This window comes from Danio aesculapii, chromosome 9, assembly GCF_903798145.1.
Source record: "Danio aesculapii chromosome 9, fDanAes4.1, whole genome shotgun sequence".
Classification (NCBI taxonomy): Eukaryota; Metazoa; Chordata; class Actinopteri; order Cypriniformes; family Danionidae; genus Danio; species Danio aesculapii.
The window spans coordinates 33,823,682-33,842,764 of NC_079443.1; the positions used below are offsets into that span (position 1 = coordinate 33,823,682).

At 36.2% G+C, this 19,083-nt stretch overlaps 2 protein-coding genes across 2 annotated transcripts; both read right to left on the minus strand.

Moving 5' to 3' along the window:
* Nucleotides 1-831: 831 nt before the first annotated feature.
* Nucleotides 832-9,074, minus strand: mxe (myxovirus (influenza virus) resistance E). Its single transcript, XM_056465513.1, has 12 exons — nt 9,024-9,074; nt 7,113-7,341; nt 6,900-7,037; nt 6,635-6,789; nt 6,410-6,548; nt 6,020-6,218; nt 5,115-5,193; nt 4,841-4,963; nt 4,370-4,511; nt 3,948-4,106; nt 3,472-3,764; nt 832-2,755 (listed from the first exon to the last, which is right to left on the minus strand). Exons 2-12 carry the CDS (start codon nt 7,327-7,329, stop codon nt 2,522-2,524), a joined length of 1,878 nt encoding a protein of 625 aa, XP_056321488.1. The 5' UTR covers nt 7,330-7,341; nt 9,024-9,074; the 3' UTR covers nt 832-2,521.
* Nucleotides 9,075-10,214: 1,140 nt separating this feature from the next.
* On the minus strand, nt 10,215-16,325 carry hpxa (hemopexin a). The gene is made up of 10 exons (XM_056465514.1): nt 16,210-16,325; nt 15,607-15,635; nt 15,392-15,514; nt 14,188-14,345; nt 13,927-14,080; nt 13,626-13,838; nt 13,418-13,519; nt 11,139-11,263; nt 10,883-11,030; nt 10,215-10,791 (listed from the first exon to the last, which is right to left on the minus strand). Exons 1-10 carry the CDS (start codon nt 16,269-16,271, stop codon nt 10,562-10,564), a joined length of 1,344 nt encoding a protein of 447 aa, XP_056321489.1. The 5' UTR covers nt 16,272-16,325; the 3' UTR covers nt 10,215-10,561.
* Nucleotides 16,326-19,083: the final 2,758 nt, after the last annotated feature.

The window sequence follows — 19,083 nt, forward strand, 5'->3', positions numbered from 1 at the left end:
TCCCCAGCTTCCCCAGTGATATAAGTAAATTGATTAAACCAAATATGCACCATAGACGAGCATCTAAGTCAGCAGTATTTCGCTTCATAGCAATCTGTAATTTGTCATTAGCCATAAATAAGGAGAGTTCTCGAGATCTACCTGAGCTCAAACTCCCCTCTCGCACTGCAAATGGGAGGGAGCCCTGGGCTTGAGGATCTTTTGAGCTCAGGGCTCTCCCAGGACAGCCAAACAAGCTCATGAATTGATAGAAATGGAGGACAAACCTTGGGAGAAATTGGGTTTGGTCTCCTCTGGCCAAACAGATAAGAGGCAAAGCTGCAGTCTAAAAAGACATTGGTGGACAATGTATGGGACCTTGAAAACAGTATCCATCATGGTAAAGGTCTAGGTCCAACTAGGTCTGGGATGAGTGTTCGAGCTGGCCAAAAGGACCTAAGTTGAGACTCATCTAGTCAATGTCCTCTCTGAGTGTGTGAATCTGTGTTGAGGTCACCCTCTGAGCATGACAATCATCTCCTTTGGACCATAGTCCAGATCCAAGATTATGTGAACATCAGGAAACAGACAGATATGAGACGCCATTCTTCTTATGGTGTGATTTGGGGAATGGGCTTTATAATCAATAGAATTTTCAAATTTATAATTTTATAATTGATATTTATTATTTTTGGTATGCACACGCTGCATTTTGAACCAGATTAAGTTTTTTTATGAGACTACAGGGCAATCACCAAGCAACACTTTACTATTGTCACGACTGCTCTCTCACAAATGCACAGGATTGCAGGAATTATCAAAACGTATTTATTTATATAACACTCACTGGAACATCGACACACAGGAATCTTGGGGTGAAGACAACAAGAATGACGTTTAACACCAGACTTCATTAAACTAATTACACACATGGGTAAAACACAGGTGAGACTCATCAGACTAAAAACAGGCGGGAAAACTGACCAAAGGGATCACAAGACGAAAACATAAGCACATGGAACACAACATGGTGAAACATCACTTGACACACAAAGAACCCTGACAACTAATATCTAGTCACAAAGTCATTAAAGCAGAAATTTGCTTTTCTGCTCCAGACTTTTATAACATTTGTCATAGTTTGGCAATATTTTTAAGAAAAAATGGGTAAATTTTCAAATGGGTAAAATGTGTTTAGGAAAAATACGGTCAGAATATTGACTTTCGCATTTTAATTATGTACCCTGTATATCTTTACGTCTAAAAAGAGTTTGATTATTAGAGTAGAACATTTGGCATTGGAAAGATCTGAGTGATGATTTAAATCAGAGTGAATATGTTGAAGCTTGCTCAAACTGAATAAATGAATGGTTTTCCTTTCACTTTAAGGTTTTATGGGACTTTCTTTATTGACTTGAATCAATTGTTCATAGAAAAATGCTGCAGATTTCATCATGTCATTGCACGTTATGCATTATTCACTGTACGTTTCAGTTTACTCTGCCCATTTGTGCCCTGCCCTTTTGTGTGGGAAATACCCACAAAAACAGCAAAGCTTTTGTTTCTGTTGGATTTTTCTTGAAATGTGTGTGTGTGTGTCCTCCAGACTCTTGTGAACTTGCTCATAAACAAAGCTCTGATCAATGTTCAGATGCTTGCACACACCTGTCATTTCATTTCAAAAGACCTCTATATATTGTCAAGAGCCATGGGAATTAATTATGTTTTGCTTGTATTTGTATTTATGTGTTGGACTAAAAGGGTACACTGCAATACATAAATGTGCAGTATATATATATATACATATATATATTCCCAATTGATGTTTAACAGGGCAAGGAAATTTTGACAGTATGTCTGATAATATTTTTTTCTTCTGGAGAAAGTCTTATTTGTTTTATTTAAGCTAGAATAAAAGCAGTTTTTAATTTTTAAAAGCCATTTTAAGGTCTAAAATTATTAGCCCCTTTAAGCTATATTTTTTCTCGTTTATCTACAGAACAAACCATCATTAAACAATAACTTGCCTAATTACCCTAACCTGCCTAGTTAACCTAATTAACCTAGTTAAGCCTTTAAATGTCCCTTTAAGCTGTATGGAAGTGTCTAGAAAAATATATCAAGTCAAATATTATAAAAGTATCTAGTCAAATATTATTTACTGTTATCAAGATAAAGATGAAAGAAATCAGTTATATATAATATACAGTACATATAATATACATATCCTGAGTGTATTTAATTTCCATTTATAGCCAATCATCAGGATCTAATGCGACAAATTATTTGGTTTATTAACAGTTTAAATTCTGACAATTTGATTAAGAATTATTAGGCAAAATACATTTTTCAAAACGACAATATAGTAACAAAGTGAATAAACCATTCACAATAAGACCAGTAACATGCAATAGGAAAAACAGGGATACAATTTTTAACATTTGGGATTTTAAAGCAATTTGTAGCCTTTTCCAATGTCACACACCCAGCCGGGACTCAAACCAGTGACCTTCCTGCTGTGAGGCGACAGCTCTATCCTCAATTATGCAGAATGCACAAACTTAGACAAGACTCTTCCTGCACTCTTGAGGCGCTCCAGACGCTCTTTCAGATCTTTTCTTTTACGGGCAACACCAGAATCTTCACAGAGCAGCTTCCCTGGACTGTTCTTTCCAATAAGGCCAAGCATTGCATTCTGAAGCTGAGAGATGTACTGGTTCAGCATGTGATACTGGACTATCAGAGGAATCTGGTTAGCCAGACGCTCACAGGCAATCTACAAATACATAGCAGTTTCTTTTTTAAATCATTATGTCTTTGTTTATGTACAGTGCAAGAGATTAACTAAAATTCTTTATTCTTTAAAGAATCTTTGATGTGTTTAATTATATTTTTCTTCTATCTCACATTAAGTTGAAGGAATAATTAACAGTACTGTATAAGGCAAGCTACAGTAGTAAGCTGTTTAGAGGGAAATAGGCCAGTTTGCAGAAAAATTATTGAGTATTTGGAATTTAGAAATAATTTTAAGCAAAACAACAAACCATACTCTATAAAGAACAAGCATAGACATGGGACGATAACCAGTTTCAAGGTTAACCGCGATTTGGAAAAATCAAGGTTTTAAATAACCGCCAAAGTTTTCCCTTCTACCGTTCCTAAGGTATTTTTAAGTTTTTTACATGTTTTTCACATCTATTTTATTTAGTTTTTTAGGGCAACAGTACATCCAGCAGAAAATGAACCTCCACATCAAAAGCTACTGGTCCAAAATATTTTAAATATTTCTTAAAATAAAATATATTGTGTTCAATGGGTGAAATAAGTTGTTGTTTTTTACCCAGACATTTAAAAAGAACTGATTTTGGAGCAGTGACCACAATACCGTGATACCATGAAGCTGTGATATTTTTATCCAAGGTTATCATAGCGTCAGAATCTAATACCGGCCCATGCCTAAACAAGGATAACTTAATTAAAAGGTATACAAACCGTTAAATAGGAGGTGAGATGGTATGCCATCTCCCGTACATCTGCACTGACATTGGGTGACTGCAGACCATATCCTCTTAAATTATTTTTTGCAGTGGTTAGCTGGTCACTGTAAAGATCGTCTTGAGAGTAGACAATCCTCTCCATCTTAAACTGAGAATGTATTTTTTCCTCAGCCCTCTGAAACTGCTCATGGAGGAAATCTTCAGTTGGATCTTTCGCAGCCCTCATCAGTGGAGAGAAGGCGTTAAAATGAGCATTAACGATATGGTCTACACTGGAGTGGACAATGTCTGTAAAGAAAAGAGTCAATCAGAGGAGGTAAAACACATCATGTGTGCATAACTGGCTTCATGTGTTCTCTTATGTATAACTTTTTTCAAATAATCTGCTATTTTTTTTTGTTTAGTAGCAAAAAATGTAAAATGTAAAGGATAAATCCAAATGTCTGTAAAACATCAGACACTGCTCTTCACCTGTAACATCTTTGAGCAGCTTTAAAGCAGGTTCATGAAGCTCCTCGATGTGTTTCTTGACAATGTTCTCGAAGGTTCTGTAGTTCACAAACCCAGGAAGCTCCTTTCCTCTGCGTGTCTTTACATACTCTTGTACTTCATCTCTGAGGGTTTCCTCCGCTTAAGAGAACAGACAGAAATCAGAAAAAATACTATTAGCATATTGGACTCTTCACTGCCACAAAAAAAGTTAGTGGCAGTGGAAAAAAATACATTGAAAGTGAATGACAAAGAAAATGACAAAGAGCTGATTTACAGAAAACAACCATCAGTAATACTATTTCTTCAAAGACACAAGCCAGAATAAGCAGAATCACTGCAGGGGCCTTTTAAATGAGAGTTAATGCTGTATTGTTAATGTGACAGTTCAATTATAAACTCACTCTTGATGGCTTTGGAATTCAGGATGCGTTTCCATTTGACAAATTCACCTCTGATTTTTGAAAAGACCCTTGTGTCTGGTTTTTCAACATCCTCTTCTGCCATCTGAACTCTTTCAAGAACATCATTAAACTGGCGAATTTTCTGTAGAAAACAAAATCTCAAAGTTACACATAACAAAATTGTTGGGTGGAACATAGACAATTAAAAATAATAACAAAACTGCTCATTTAAATACAGAAGGCAATGTATATAACTCATAGAAATGACTTCTTTATTGTACTGTTTCTGTACCACAGACTTTATCTAAGGCATCAAATTTTATAAAAATAAAAAATACACATCAACAGGTGTGTCAATATATAACATCTTATAACAATGATTAGAAACAAATGTCATTTCATAGAAAACTTCAAACATTATCATCAATGTCCAGTATTTGACCCATTAATTAAAAAATCAATTTCCTTTACCATAATCAGAAAATTGCTCTTCTCGTTTTCATCAAGAGGAACACCATCTCCCAGTCCTCTAAGATCAGCAGCTGTCTTCACTAATTTCATCTCAAGCTGATTCTGCAGCTGTGGCAGATTTTTCTAAATGTAAAGAAATTAAATGGTGACATGAAAAACAAATGCAAACAAGACTGCAAAAGAACTTTCTTCTTCTGATTTGAGTTTATATTCTGTGTAGGTCATACAGTAGGTGCTGTGTCAGTGTTTCTGCTGTATGAATTTGTGTACGCACAGCAATGTGTTCAACCAATTCTTTTGTGAGTCTTTCTGCAAGAAGGGGTATTGTAGCTTTTCTGTCTTCAAGAAGAGACCTAAAGAAAAATAATACAATCGGGTATATATATATATATATATATATTGAAGTCAGAGTTGAAGTCAGAATTTTTAGCCCTCCTTTGAGGTTTTTTTTCTTTTTGTAAATATTTCCCAAATGATGTTTAACAGAGCAGGGAAATTTTCACAATATGTCTGCTAATATTTTTTTCTTCTGGAGAAAGTAGTTTTTAATTTTTTTAAAGCCATATTAAGGTCAAAATTATTAGCCCCTATAAGCTATATATTGTTTTCGATAGGCTACAGAACAAACTGTCATTATACAATAACTTTCCCAATTACCCTAACCAGCCTAGGTAACCTAATTAACCCAGCTAAGCCTTTAAATGTTACTTTAAGCTGTATACTACTATCTTGAAAAATATCTAGTCAAATACTATTTACTGTCATCATGGCAAAGATAAAATAAATCAGTTATTAGAAATGAGTTTTTAAAACTATTATGTTTAGAAATGTGTTGAACAAATAAACAGAGGGGCTAATAATTCTGACATCAACATTATATTAAATTGATACTAGACATTTAAAAAAAAACACATTAACAAATGCCTGACAGATCAAATTGACAATTTAACAATGCTAAATATAAATTGTGAACTACAAATCTAAAGCTTAAAACCTCAACAACAGCATTTTAATTTCCTGAAACCAATAAAAATGTCCACATATAGCAGGTGGAGGAGTATTCATCTTTGCCGCATGAAGCCTATAGTGTCTATGTTTACTAAAAAGGGCTGAATAATCTGCTTCACTAAAATAAAATAAAAAAATGAGCAAAATGTTAAAACCTAATCAATATCTTGCCTGAAATGAGGATGTTCATCAAAAAATCTTCTTTCTTTTTCCAGAGCTTCAACCAGACCAAGCTTGTCATTGATGTCTTGCTGGCCTCGACACTTGACTATCATGTAGCCCTTCTTCAGTGGTATCACTTCATTATTGACTGTTCTGACCACCGTGTCCTCCATGCCTTTGTCCACTAAATCTGGTTTAGTCAGAATACCTGCAGATTGAAGATGTGTTTGTTTCACTCTTATTTGAAGAAAACAGGAACAATGTATTTGGCAATACTTCACTTATTCTGTGATTAGTGTGCCAATAAAAATTAAACTTGGTAATACTTTAACCTGCTGACGTGGTGCTGCCGCTGAAGTACAGTACCAGTTACATTAGCCTACAAGTAACATAACATACCCAAAGTCCTTTGTCCAGTTGAATCGACTGTGGATGCCATCTTCAGAGCCTCTGTGGTGGCGATGTCAATGTTTGCAGGCACCACAACCAAGCTGATGGTCTCTTGTCTTTTGATGAACTTTTCAATGAGACTTTTTATCTGTTACAGAAATGACTTGAAGCAGTACTGTACGGATGAATAAGTCTAACATTTCTACAGAAATTGCTCGACAAACTGTGTCTTACTTGTTTCTCAATGTCTTGTGGCTGGTTGCCAGTGGCGACTCTAGCAATACCTGGCAGGTCAATAAGAGTGAGGTCAGGCACATCACATGACTGGATCTCCAGAGTGATCATTTCTTGGCTGATCCCTTCACCTGTTCCAGCCAATGCAGTCTGAGCTACAAAACAATACAAAGACACAATCATCCCACAGAAAAAACATTAAAGAATCACAGGGTATGAAAACTCTTAAACTATATGTCAAAAGACATTTGAAGTGATACAGTACCATTTAAGACAGCTTTCTCAATTTTTGTAGGGTCCTTGAGTTCCCTTATTTTATCATCATATGTCAGCAATCCATGCCAGCTTTTGTCCTTTGTGATTTTCTTCAGTTTAAGTACAAGAGGACAGCGTGTCACAATACCTGTTGTGAATATAGGATGTCAAATTGTTAAATTGAAACTAAGAAGTAATGAATGAGAAAAATGTGTTTTATAACCTGTTCCCCTAGGCAGCGCCACTCCAGACAAGGCTTCCAGGACTGAACTCTTTCCTGAGCTCTGGTCACCGATGACAGCAATAGCAGGTAGGTTCAGGTCCTTTTCAACACCTAATGCCCTGAGAGAGTCCACTAGGTCAATGCATGGACGGACCTTCTCTTCATAGTGCTGGTTTAGACCACTACTTTCACCCTTTGTTGAACCGGATGGAGACATGTCCAACTAATTCTACAAAAATATGACCAAGAGCAGGAGTTTTACATTATCTGAAATTTTTGTTTAGTTTCATTGAGGGCATTGTGTCCGAGATTACATGTCTGAGAAAGCATGTCTCAGCTTGATATGAAAGTCTGCAGTCAGATATTATAGGCTGCACAGGCAAACAGAAATAGAAAGTAAGCAGAGAGGGAGAGAGCAGTGTAAAGATAAAGAGAGCGATAGAGAGAATTCAGCCATGCTGAAAGAGGAAAGAAAACGTAAAGCAGCCAAGCTGAAACAGTGAGATGCATCACAATAAACTTTTCATGTTTTGTTTGCATTTCATTCATCCTTGGTAACTTATGTTTAGACTTTTGAGTTTGCAAGCCTAATAGACTGTTAATGGACATATTTGGTTTGCAGAGGGCCTTCCGCACCTTGCATAGTCCACGTATAAGGCAGATCGGTACTGATTGATGGTTCGCAAGTTCACAAGTACACTATTGCTGGGTTGCGGCTGGAATGCATCCTTGACTTGAAAAGATAGCAGATTGGTAGTTTATTTCTCTGTGGCAACTCCTGATAAATCAGGGAATAACCAAAAGTAAAGTGAGTGAGTAAAATGAACACTCTAAGGCCCAATCCCAATTCTACTCCTTAGCCCTTCCCAGCTCTTTTTAACTTAAAGGCGTAGGGTTTAGGGGAATGGCAAGAAACTGAGAATTTTCAGGGCCACATTCAAAACCTACAAAAATTTCCCAGATTTTCCCAAATTCCCAGTCAGGAGATGCACAAATTAGTATTTTTACTTCCTATTTTTACAACAAACAAGCATATGTTTTAATACATCCATTAAGGTGTTCATGTTGTACTGTCATGCTTTAAAAAAATGCTAAAATAAAAACCGCTAAATTTCACCACATACTTTCACATGTGACACTTGATGACACTCAAAGACTGTAAACACCTTTTTACAGTGTCAGCTATAATGTTAATGTTGTTTTTGTCTCTTTACATAAATGAATACGGCCACGGTGTAAATGCACAGTACAGTTATGAGCTTATTGCCACAGTTTTGCTCCAACCCTATGCAAACAAAGCTGATCTAGTAGTGTTAAACACCTTGATTAGTTGAATTAGCTGTGTTTGATTAGGGTTGGAGCAAAACTGTACTGAGCTATATGGCCCTCCAGGAATTGAGTTTGAGACCCATGTTCTGCAGAAAGGTAGCTCTCTAGGAACAGGGTTGGTGACCCTTGCACGAAAAACAAGACCTCTGTGCATAAACAGCCAAACAAGCATTGAGTATGAAGAACAAAATACATTAGAGATAGTTTCAGATACGTTCATTAAATTTTTAATTAAATGCAATTATCAAATTTTGGTCTTTGACCAAAGAAATATATATATCTTTAATATCTTAAGCTCCGCCCATGATCTGTCCCAGACCACCTCCTAAAGTGGTTTGACTGATCCGATTTATATAGCTATCCATCACGAATGATCAAGATTAGAGCTATCCGATCGTAAAAAAGTCACCAGATGTAAACATCCCTCGTTTGTAGCTTAAAACAACACCCGTGTTTTACCAACCCCTTTCAACGAAGAAAAAGAGAGAGAGAGAGAGAGAGAGAGAGAGAGAGAGAGAGAGAGAGAGAGAGAGAGAGAGAGAGAGAGAGAGAGCGAATAAAATTTGGGAAGCAGGTACTCACTCTGTTCAGCTCTGTGAGATGAATAAAGCTTTCGCTCAGAGAGCCCGACCCATACGCTTAGGTTTCGGTTTCATTTTACCCGAAGCTGCACAAAATGTAGCCAAGTAGAGTTCTGTTTTTATTTTTTGTTAAAAGAATCAAATTACATTATTCATTTCATGGTCTCGTAGGACTATACCTTTTTCCTCAGTTAGCAGTTTGTTAAAAACAGATCTTTTTTCACAATCATGTTAAGTTTCGCTTTACTCATAAGTTTCAATTTATTTGAAACACATCCCACATTGCATTTTTCAGAAATGCTGTAATTTGTTCAAATTATCACAGAACAGATTTTGAACAGCTTGTCTCGAACAAATCGTAAAGACATATTAAAGCAAAAAATATAAATGACAACAACTTTAAGTCAGTTTTCATTGACTCTATATTGTTTTGTATATCAGACAGTAAATGGTTCTTCGTTATAATTGTCACCATGCTTAGAATGAAAACAAACGTTTTGTTTCACCTGAATGAAAGCCAAGAATCTTGTTAAATCTGTTAAACATCAGGCTAAAACAGTGCTCATTAGCTGAATTATGTCATTTAGGCAGTTCAGAGTAAATGTGTAAACTTTGGATGCCTTAAGAATCTTGTTTTATAAAGTGACAGTGCGCCCAGCTAACAATTTTGTGTATAATAGCAGTCTAATAGAAATCTAAATGTAGACAGCTTGGCTAAAACAAGGCTAAACTTGGGCTGTCAGACATCTAAGAAAAGCCCAAAACTAGTCATCAAACAGACAGATTAAACAGACTTTATATGTGTAGTCTTTCATTTCTGTCTATGTGATGACTGGTCTAGTTTTGGCCTATTCTTAGACATCTATTAGATTTTCACTGACAGCCCAAATTTAGCCAAGATGACTATGTTTAGACGTCTATTAGACATCTTTTAAAAAACAAAAAATGTTTGCTGGCAGGGGCATAGCGGACATTTTAAAAAAGGGGGGGGGGGGGCTGTATGAGATCATACGTACATATAATTATTAATCACCTGTTTCTAAATGGTCTGTCTCTAATCTAAAACTCTACCCCGCTTGCTGGGTAGTATATAGACTTTTTTCCAGTGTTTGATTTAAAATGTTCCCTCAAAACATAAAGGCTTATTCTATAGCTGATATCACAACAAACTGCATTACAAAACAGACAGATGTAAAAGATAAGGCTATTTATTTCCCACACAGCATGCATACAAAGGTGAAATAAGCAAGTATCATCCTTAGATGAAGCTTCAAACAACAGGCTCTGTGGTAACAGACACGTGTACGTGTACATTAGTCTGCATGCCATGCAATGGCAGTAAAAGTCAGAATTGTATTCATATTCACATGTTTGCAAAGAGCTAGAATATTTGAGCAGAGCACCAGAGGTAGAAATACTCTTTTGAGATCAAAGTGACGAGTTAGAGGAATGTGGATATGTTGCTGCTTGGAAATCCTAGTCTGTACATACTGTCACTGCACAGCAGTTTTCCTTCTCTTTCTTTCAGCCTGCAGCCCTCTAGTGGTCACAGCCAAACAGCTGCTGAGACACCTTCTGCTGCTCAGGCATGATTTTGGCCATCAGCATAACTGGGACACTGTCATAATTGTAGAAATGGTTACCGATGACAACCGTCACACCCTTGGGTCCGCACATAGCTGTATCAATCCTTTTGAACTGTGTAATGGTTCCTTCCTTCACCAGCTTACGTGGGGTGGCTTTCAAGTCAACATCATAGATTGACTGACCTATAGAAGAAGAGACAGTGAGCTTTCTACCACTGAAAAACAAACTCTTGCAATAAGGTGTTTTACAGAGCTAGCATGACCGTGTTTATACCTTTGATGATGTGAACAACATGATGATCAGCGCACACAAAGGCAGCATCTACGGGACCATCAATTCCCAGAACATCCTTCAAGGGTTTAGGGTAGCCCTCTAGGTGTGTGTGTGGCTTTCCAACTTTGTACACAAACACATTATTGTCCTGCACACATAATATTTGATAATATAGTTGTACACACTTTCACTTTACAGAGTTCAACAAAAGGAAGAGACACCTAATATTATAAAGCCTATTGCAGCACAAATGAACCTTGATCATGTAGAAATGGCCATCATAAGAGAAGACTGAATCCACTTCACTGTGCAGTTCCTTAAATTCACTCTCAATTGTGTCGGAATGAAACTTATCACCAGATATGCTGAGGAAGTGGTGACCTAGAGAAAAAACACAAGGATTTCATTCATTCATTCATTTTTCTCTTGGTGTAGTCCCTGATTTATCAGGGTCACCACAGCGGAATATGTTTTGGGGTATGTTTTCCACAGCGGTATTGAACTAAAAAGTTAAGTGAACAAATCAACTACTGACTTAGACTTTACAAAAAATTTTACATAATTAATAACATTGTCTTACAGTCTGAATGCTATCAATTTAAAGAGTTAGATATTACTGATCTGGAATTCAGACTCAAGTTCTGGGTTTTTAGAAAGAATCATTTAAATGATGAATAAATGATGGTTTTAAAAAGAGTCCTTTGTCGCCACCTACTGGCATAATAATGTAATGTATTTTTGTAATCTTAATCGATAACGCTCTACAATGGGACATGTCGTTGATTCTAGTTAACTTATTTACTAACACAAACAAACAACAGAGAGTACATTGTACATTGTACATGTTAATTAATATTAACATCTTTGTTAATATTAGTCAATGAAAATACATTGCATTAATGCATCAGTTCATTATTGTTGACATGTAGAGCATTGGATTTTTAAATAATGCAACACTAAACGTTGAACAATAATAAATAAAAGCTTTACAATTATTGAACATTAACTGTGTCTCCTATTGTAAAGTGTTACTGAATTATCTAAAAAGTACAAGAGTACAAAAACATAAAAAGGAGGTTTTGGCAGACTAAACTAGCTAAAATGGAACTCATTGTAAGTTTAGCCTTTTACTAAAGTCATAAACATGCTATTTCAGAGGTTCAAACTTAGTTATTGCTTGATATAATTTGTAGATTTAACATGCTGTCCCGGGAGAGAACCCTGAGCTCGGAGATATTTGAGTCCTGGGCTCCCGCCTGGTCATGTAGCATGAAAGGGGGTTCCAGATCAGGTAGGTGTTGAGAGCTCCCCATGATAAAGGAGAAAAGGGGAAGTTGAAGTGGATGGGGGCTTTTTTCAAAAACTAAAGCTGCAGTCACACTGCACTTTTCTCCCCAGACTTCCATTCATAGGCACACGAATGCATCAGACCAGAAACACAAACTTGTGAGAAAAGTTTCGCAGTTTGCTGCATTGGAAAGTTCATGCTTGGAGAACTCTGACCTGCAAAATTGCTTCAAATGATTGCGTGAGATCAATTGAGGATCAAAACATGACCTCTCTGGATGGACCAATCGTTCACTTTTTTTAATGTCTAATCATCTTGTTTAATCCCACCCATTTTCGCAGCGCTGAACAACAGAATTTTGCACTTTTCCCTCACTGTGCAGCCACATCTGATCTCTGGTCAAGTAGGACGATGGACCCATTCTCGAGCCTTACTTTGCACTTTACTGACGATGTTAGGAAACTACACCAGAGATGCTTTGAAATGGCATATTATCTATTTCAATAAAATTGTAACATACATTAAAATATTTATTTACAGAAGATGCAAGAAACGCACTGTTTAAAATATTATTATTTTATATATTAAAATAGAGTTATTTTATTTAGAAGACATATTGCTTTTTTTCTACTATGAAAAACACAAAATTTTGTTTTCAAAAGTTACTTATTTTTCCTTTTTTATAAGAAAAAAGTGACTGTTTTAGGCAATGTGTATTTGAATTTCAGTTGTTCAAAGTTGATGTTCAATAAATAATCATCGATGGTAGATAGTGTGTGTTTCCTTCAATTATTTTAAAATCAAGTAATGCACCCTTCAATCAAAAAACTTTCATTTGTAATCTGTCAGCATATTTACTGTACAAAACTTGACAGTGAACTATGAGGGCAACCAAATAAAATAATCGTTCCTAAATCATAATCGAGTTAAAATGTTCAATTAATCCAGATTTTGATTTTAGGCCAAATCGCCCAGCCCTATGTCATAATGGTTAGACAGCCAAAAAAGAAAGAAATAGAACCACCATTCATCTGTAACTTGCTTTGCTTTATTGCATCATGCTATCTATGAAAGTGTTTCCATTTGTATGATATTTTAGAAAAAAAACTTAACATAAAAGTTACTGCGTTGTGAACACATAGTACAGAATCTTAGAAATGTGATTGCACATCTACAGCATTGTACTACAGCACTAAATGGTTACAAACCGCCATGAGATTCCGATGCCCAGACAATAATAAACTCACCTCTGAAAGCATATATGTTGCCAGCGTCATCAGATGTTATAGCATCCAAGTGTACACGACTGCACTGTTCTCTCTCAACATGGTCCTCAGTGGTCTTACTTCCTGAGGACGACATCAACAGATTTTTTTAATAGGAAAAAAATTTGTAATGCTAAAATGCGTGCTCCAACTCTACCACTTTTCCGAACACGCTCTTTATTACACTTACCAAAGTGAGGGCACCTCATGAAGTAATCACGGGCCTCCTTTGGATATTTGCCTTGGACTTCTCCTGTCATTGGGTCAAACTTGGAGAACTGATGTCCGTGAAAGCAGTAATAATGGCCCATGTAACGGAAGGCTCCTGTGCAGTTGGGCATGCTTTTAAATTCCTTCTCGTCAACCTTCTTGGTGTGCATGTTAAAGTGGTAGATCTCATCACCTTTGGGGGATCGTATGATACAAAATCTCAATATCCTTTCCTTGCACATTGTAACTTTAATGACAAATAAAACAACATCCTAGAATACCTTTGAAAAAGATCACAGTGTCATTAGGACAGTCTGGCTTGGGACACTCCACTGCAGCATCCAAATGGTCAGGGATTCCAGGGAAAACTGCAGAGATGTCTTTGGGATAGTCCTTCTCCAGCTTGTGCTTGAAGTAGCTGAAGACTTTGTTGTCCTTTAATGGGGTTGAGGTAGAGGTGAATTTGCATGTCTGATGTACAGCAAACATTACAGTGGATCAGACTAAGTAAATTAGCAACTTAATTGGAATGTTGAGTTTACCAAGAAAAAGAACTGGTGGTCGTGGTGGTCTGGGCTGTCCTGAGAGTGCATGCGGAACGCAGCGTCCACATGTCCCAGATGATGATGGTTGTCCAGTTCAGGGAAGGTTTTATTGGACAGTTCAACTTTGCCATGGAAACCCTTGAACAGGTGGTCACCTTCAGCCAAAAGTGATAGTGAAAGACCAGTCAACACAGGGCTAGGCTAAAGTTTTCAAATGAGATGATCTTGTGAAATAGACGGACTACTTTTCAGCTAAAGTACATTATTTTAGAATAAATGACCCAAAAAAACAGATGCAAATTGTGACAGATGAAAACTGGATTATCTAAACAGAAATGGATCTGAAATATCAGCTAAAACTTGCATAATTGAAAACAAAAATGTGTAAAATAAAAAAAGTACATATAAATAGAATATATAAATGTGGTTGTTTGGGCCTCGTTCTGGTTTATATCTTCACCAAACACTAGTAAACCATAATAAAGTACATTTTTTTTATTCCAAAGACAACTTATCATGACACACAAACCTTGAGGTAAGCTTCATAAAGGGCCATTGCTTACTGCATTGCTAAAGTTATAGAGCAGGGGTGTCCAAATTCAGTCCTGGAGGGCCGGTGTCCTTCAAAGTTTCCAACCCCAATTAGACAAACCTGAACCAGCTAATCAAGCTCTTTCTAGAAAAAATACAAGAATATAATAATAATACTAGGTATACTAGAAATTTTCAGGCAGGTGTGTTGAAGGAAGCTGGAACTAAACTATGCAGGACACCGGCCCTCCAGGATCGAGTTTGGACACCCCTGTTATAGAGCATTTGGAATCCATTCATTCTGCAATAATGATGTGCTTTGTAGCACACTTTGAAAACATTGGAAAGCTAAACCAACAGAATCTGGATCTCAGGTGTGGTGGGTGGGAGTAGTGTGTAGGGACAAGGAGTAAAGGCAAATGAGGGACTGTTTTATGGCAGGATTACACTAGGATGGGATTGATCGCTCGTCTTTTTCATCTTTATTTCTATTCGGTTTTCACAATGTAGGATGTCACCAAGATCAAATTACTTCCTGTATATTCTTTGAATTTTTTTTCTATTTTTCATATTTCTGTTCATTTTGGCATATGCTCATATTTTTATTATATTATTTGTTTTAACTGACAATCAAAACGGTGTTTGATTGTTGTGGCCAACCATCTCTCACCCTTGAAGAAATAAGGAACTCCCTCCTCGTTCACGGCGACTGCATCAAACTCCATTCCTTTACAGCGGTCAAGCTGAGCACCATGGTGTAACTCATGCTTGTGTCCTTCACCACCAGGTTTGCCTAAAACAACAACAAACCAGAATTAGAATGAGCAAAATTACATTCATTTACTGCATATTTCGGCACAATATCAAGCCATTGACAAGACCCACCTTTATGAGAATGATCCTCTTTATGTTGCCTGAAACCAAAAATGTGAATGTTACAAGTGTACAGATTGCAATACTGTATATTACAAATATACATGTAGTAATACAGATTTAATTGTTTCAAACTTCAATTATAATGTATTATAATCATGTTAAATCAGGTTTTACACATTTCTCAATCATAAATTTTTGATCATTTTGTCTTTTCAGTTTAATGACTCCTATTATAATATTAATTACATATAATTTTAATATAATGCTATCACATATTAACACATTTATTCTAAAGAATAAAGGCCAGAGTAGGTATTTTGTAGCAATAAAATAAATGTAACGTTTTGTTTCTATTTGACAAAAATATATATGTAATGCTGAATTAGCATGAAGCATTATTTAAGCCATATTTTTATTGGATTGAAGTGGTTTATTCAATGATATGCAAATTCATTTTTGTCAACTTAATCTGAATCAGAAACCAAAGAAATCCAAATGCTGGTTCATAAAACAAAATTCCACAAACAGTAAACAAATAAATTAATAAATAAAAACTCAAAAATATGTGTATTATGTTATTTCTATGGTGTGTGTGTGTGTATGTATACTCACGGTGGAGCAGCAAGGCTCAGAGAGAGAGCCAGACACAGAGAGAGCGCTTGAATGAGCCTCATGGTCAGCAGGTCCTCTGGTGAGACAGAGCTCAACTGGAGAAGGTGAAGCCCAACCTGATGTCCTGCAGTTTATATACTCCACCGAGGACTGCTGGCATTCTGCAGGCACGCGGGACACGACACGTACACTCCCAGTTTGCATAGAGTGTAGAAAGGGGCATTAGGTTACGTGCCCACACTTAATAACACACGTACAAATGCACAAGCTGGTCAAGGTACATATGTTTTGTTGTTTTTACTCTTTATCCAAAGAGTTTCTGATGGGGTACAGGTAACACAGATTGAGCAATGCACAGTCTATGCATCATTCGGAATTGGAATGAATTTGAATTCATTAGAGACCTCCATGCAGGCTGACAGACACTGGCATGACAGTTCAAACTCACATTACCATGCATTTTGTGAACTGCACATCTCAAAAATAGTTCAAACCGACACACTGTAACATCCAAAATATGTGAAAATGTATACAGAATGTGTAAAATGCAGAAAAAACGAAGTAAAACGGATCAACCAGTGAAACAGTCGAGCTAACCAGTCACTAACAAGTGCAGAAAGTGGCATTGGCATGCACAAATGGTCTGATATCAGTGTTTTTAACAATAGTCTGCAGCTTAGTGAAACAGAATAAGATGCTTCAACTTACATGAAGCACAATAATGAAAAAGACGATCAAACAAGTCACTGAAAATGTAATGTGTGCATGCCTGAACAGGTTTGAATATTCTAGAAAACTCTTTAAAACGTGCTGTTACCTTTCTCCCTGATAACCAAGCAAATAACACAGACAATCAATACCACATGCTGAGCTCTGCAGTTTAGATTGATATGGTTATCATTAACAGACTGTTTTGCTGTGTCGAAATACTCATGAAAGCAGATGCAAGACATAAAGTGTTTTGCACGGTTAATTTTAATGTGAATTTTGAAAGGGTACTGCAAATAAAACTGAAACCTCACTATGTATTTATTTCAAATGCTTTGCTGATCCCTTTGCATTTGACTTATTATAAATGCAGCTATATATTTTCATGTATTCATGCGATTAAAAACAATAATTATAGGCAAGGATGTAAGGCATATATGCACACTTGGACATTCAATTGTCTATATATTTATATATATGTTTTGTATTCCACAATTATTTACCAAAAAACACCTAATTTAGTTTATCAATTATTATTTGAGAAGATTTTAATATAATTTTTGCTGCCGTCATGTTAATATATATAAATAATAGAGAAAACAGTGTATTATAATATTTTTATTGCTACTATATAACTATATTATATATTACACTATATGACAAAAGAATCCAGGAGAGTTTGTTCAATATTTTAAATAATAAATCAAAATAATTTGTGAAAATTAATCTGAATTAATAAATATGAATAAAAAAAACATTTGGTTGACTTATTAGCATCAGCATCCACTCTTGTATGCGTCACTGACCACACGGTCTGCCTCTGTTCCTGAACTAAATCAAAGGCCATATTTGTGCCTAATAGTAAAAGGCCCACAGCCAAATCTACAGCTCCATGCTCCATTCTTTCTCAATGCTACTAGCCTGAAAGTTTTCATGGTTATAAAGCAAAGGCAAAAGAATGTACGGTTCAAAAAAGTTTATTTCAAGATTGTGTCACATCACTGTTGGACGTAATGCATTACATAAGTGTGCCCTTGAACATGACAAGTACTGTAAATCCACATCAAAATGTAACTCTAAAGTGGTATGGTATGGTTCACTTTTTGGTACCTTTTGACAGTGGAAACGAGAATAAAAGCGTACCGACCCGCACCGTACCCCTCAGTGGTATGCCCATTTCTATTGTCAAAAGCAACCAAAAAGCCACAAAGTGTACCCACCCGTACCGTACCATAGGAGTAGTCAAATATGTGATGTGTGAAGAATTTGTTTAATTTTGAGATATACAATGTAGGCCTATGTGTTGTTTTATAATTTGTCCCTGGTGCTATTTTTAAAACGAGGGAAACTTAATTGCAGGACTTCTCACAAATAATAGTAGAATCAAAATGCTACTGTTTGGAAAGAAACACACACACTTGCAATAGAATCCTACTGCAGTCTTGTGAGATCTTCAGTATCAGGAAATTAATCAAATTAATTCCATTTAAATCAAATAAAACATTATTTTTATATCACTCTGAAATGCTGTTTGGATAATAGAAATCATGGGCTGTGTTGTTGCAAATTACAATTTTTACATTTATCAGTCCTGGCAGGGAGTTTTGCAAGACAAAGGAAAAATAAAAAAAAAACAATGAAGTGGGTCAGAGATGTCCATCTAAATCAGGGGTGCCAAAACTTTTTCGTATAAAGGGCCAAAAGCCAAATATCATTAAGAGCCGTGGGCCGAAGGTAAATATACCAAGCTATATTACATTAAAGTTGCCATAATTTCCTAATTTATATAATAAGATTTAAAAGTAAATAAAAAAACATTACTTTAAATCATGTTAACTAATGCGGTGTAACATTTAAAACCATAGGTCTCAAACTCAAATCCTGGAGGGCCACAGCTTTGCACAGTTTTGCTCCAACTCTAATCAAACACAGCTGATGCAACTAATCAAGGTGTTCAACACTATTGAACTACTGGAGACTATTAAGCAGGTGTGAGTTGGAGCTGTGCAGAGCTGCTGCCCTCCAGGAATTGAGTTTGAGACCACTGCTCTGTCTAAACCATCCCCATTACTCTTCCTCTTTTCTCAAATGGGATGATGGGCCAAATCAAAGGTTACTCTGGGCCAACTTTGAGCATCCCTGATCTAGGGCAATAGTCTCAAACTC

Excerpts from the sequence above, each read along its gene's own strand:
- mxe (XM_056465513.1), bottom strand. The coding sequence starts at position 7,329 with ATGTCTCCATCCGGTTCAACAAAGGGTGAAAGTAGTGGTCTAAACCAG. Across the intron at positions 6,219-6,409 it reads AACTGGACAAAGGACTTTGG|GTATTCTGACTAAACCAGAT; the intron begins GTATGTTATGTT and ends TTCAATCTGCAG. Across the intron at positions 4,512-4,840 it reads AGAGCAATTTTCTGATTATG|AAAATTCGCCAGTTTAATGA; the intron begins GTAAAGGAAATT and ends TGTTTTCTACAG.
- hpxa (XM_056465514.1), bottom strand. The coding sequence starts at position 16,271 with ATGAGGCTCATTCAAGCGCTCTCTCTGTGTCTGGCTCTCTCTCTGAGC. Across the intron at positions 13,839-13,926 it reads CACTGTGATCTTTTTCAAAG|GTGATGAGATCTACCACTTT; the intron begins GTATTCTAGGAT and ends GATCCCCCAAAG. Across the intron at positions 11,031-11,138 it reads GCCATTTCTACATGATCAAG|GACAATAATGTGTTTGTGTA; the intron begins GTTCATTTGTGC and ends TTATGTGTGCAG.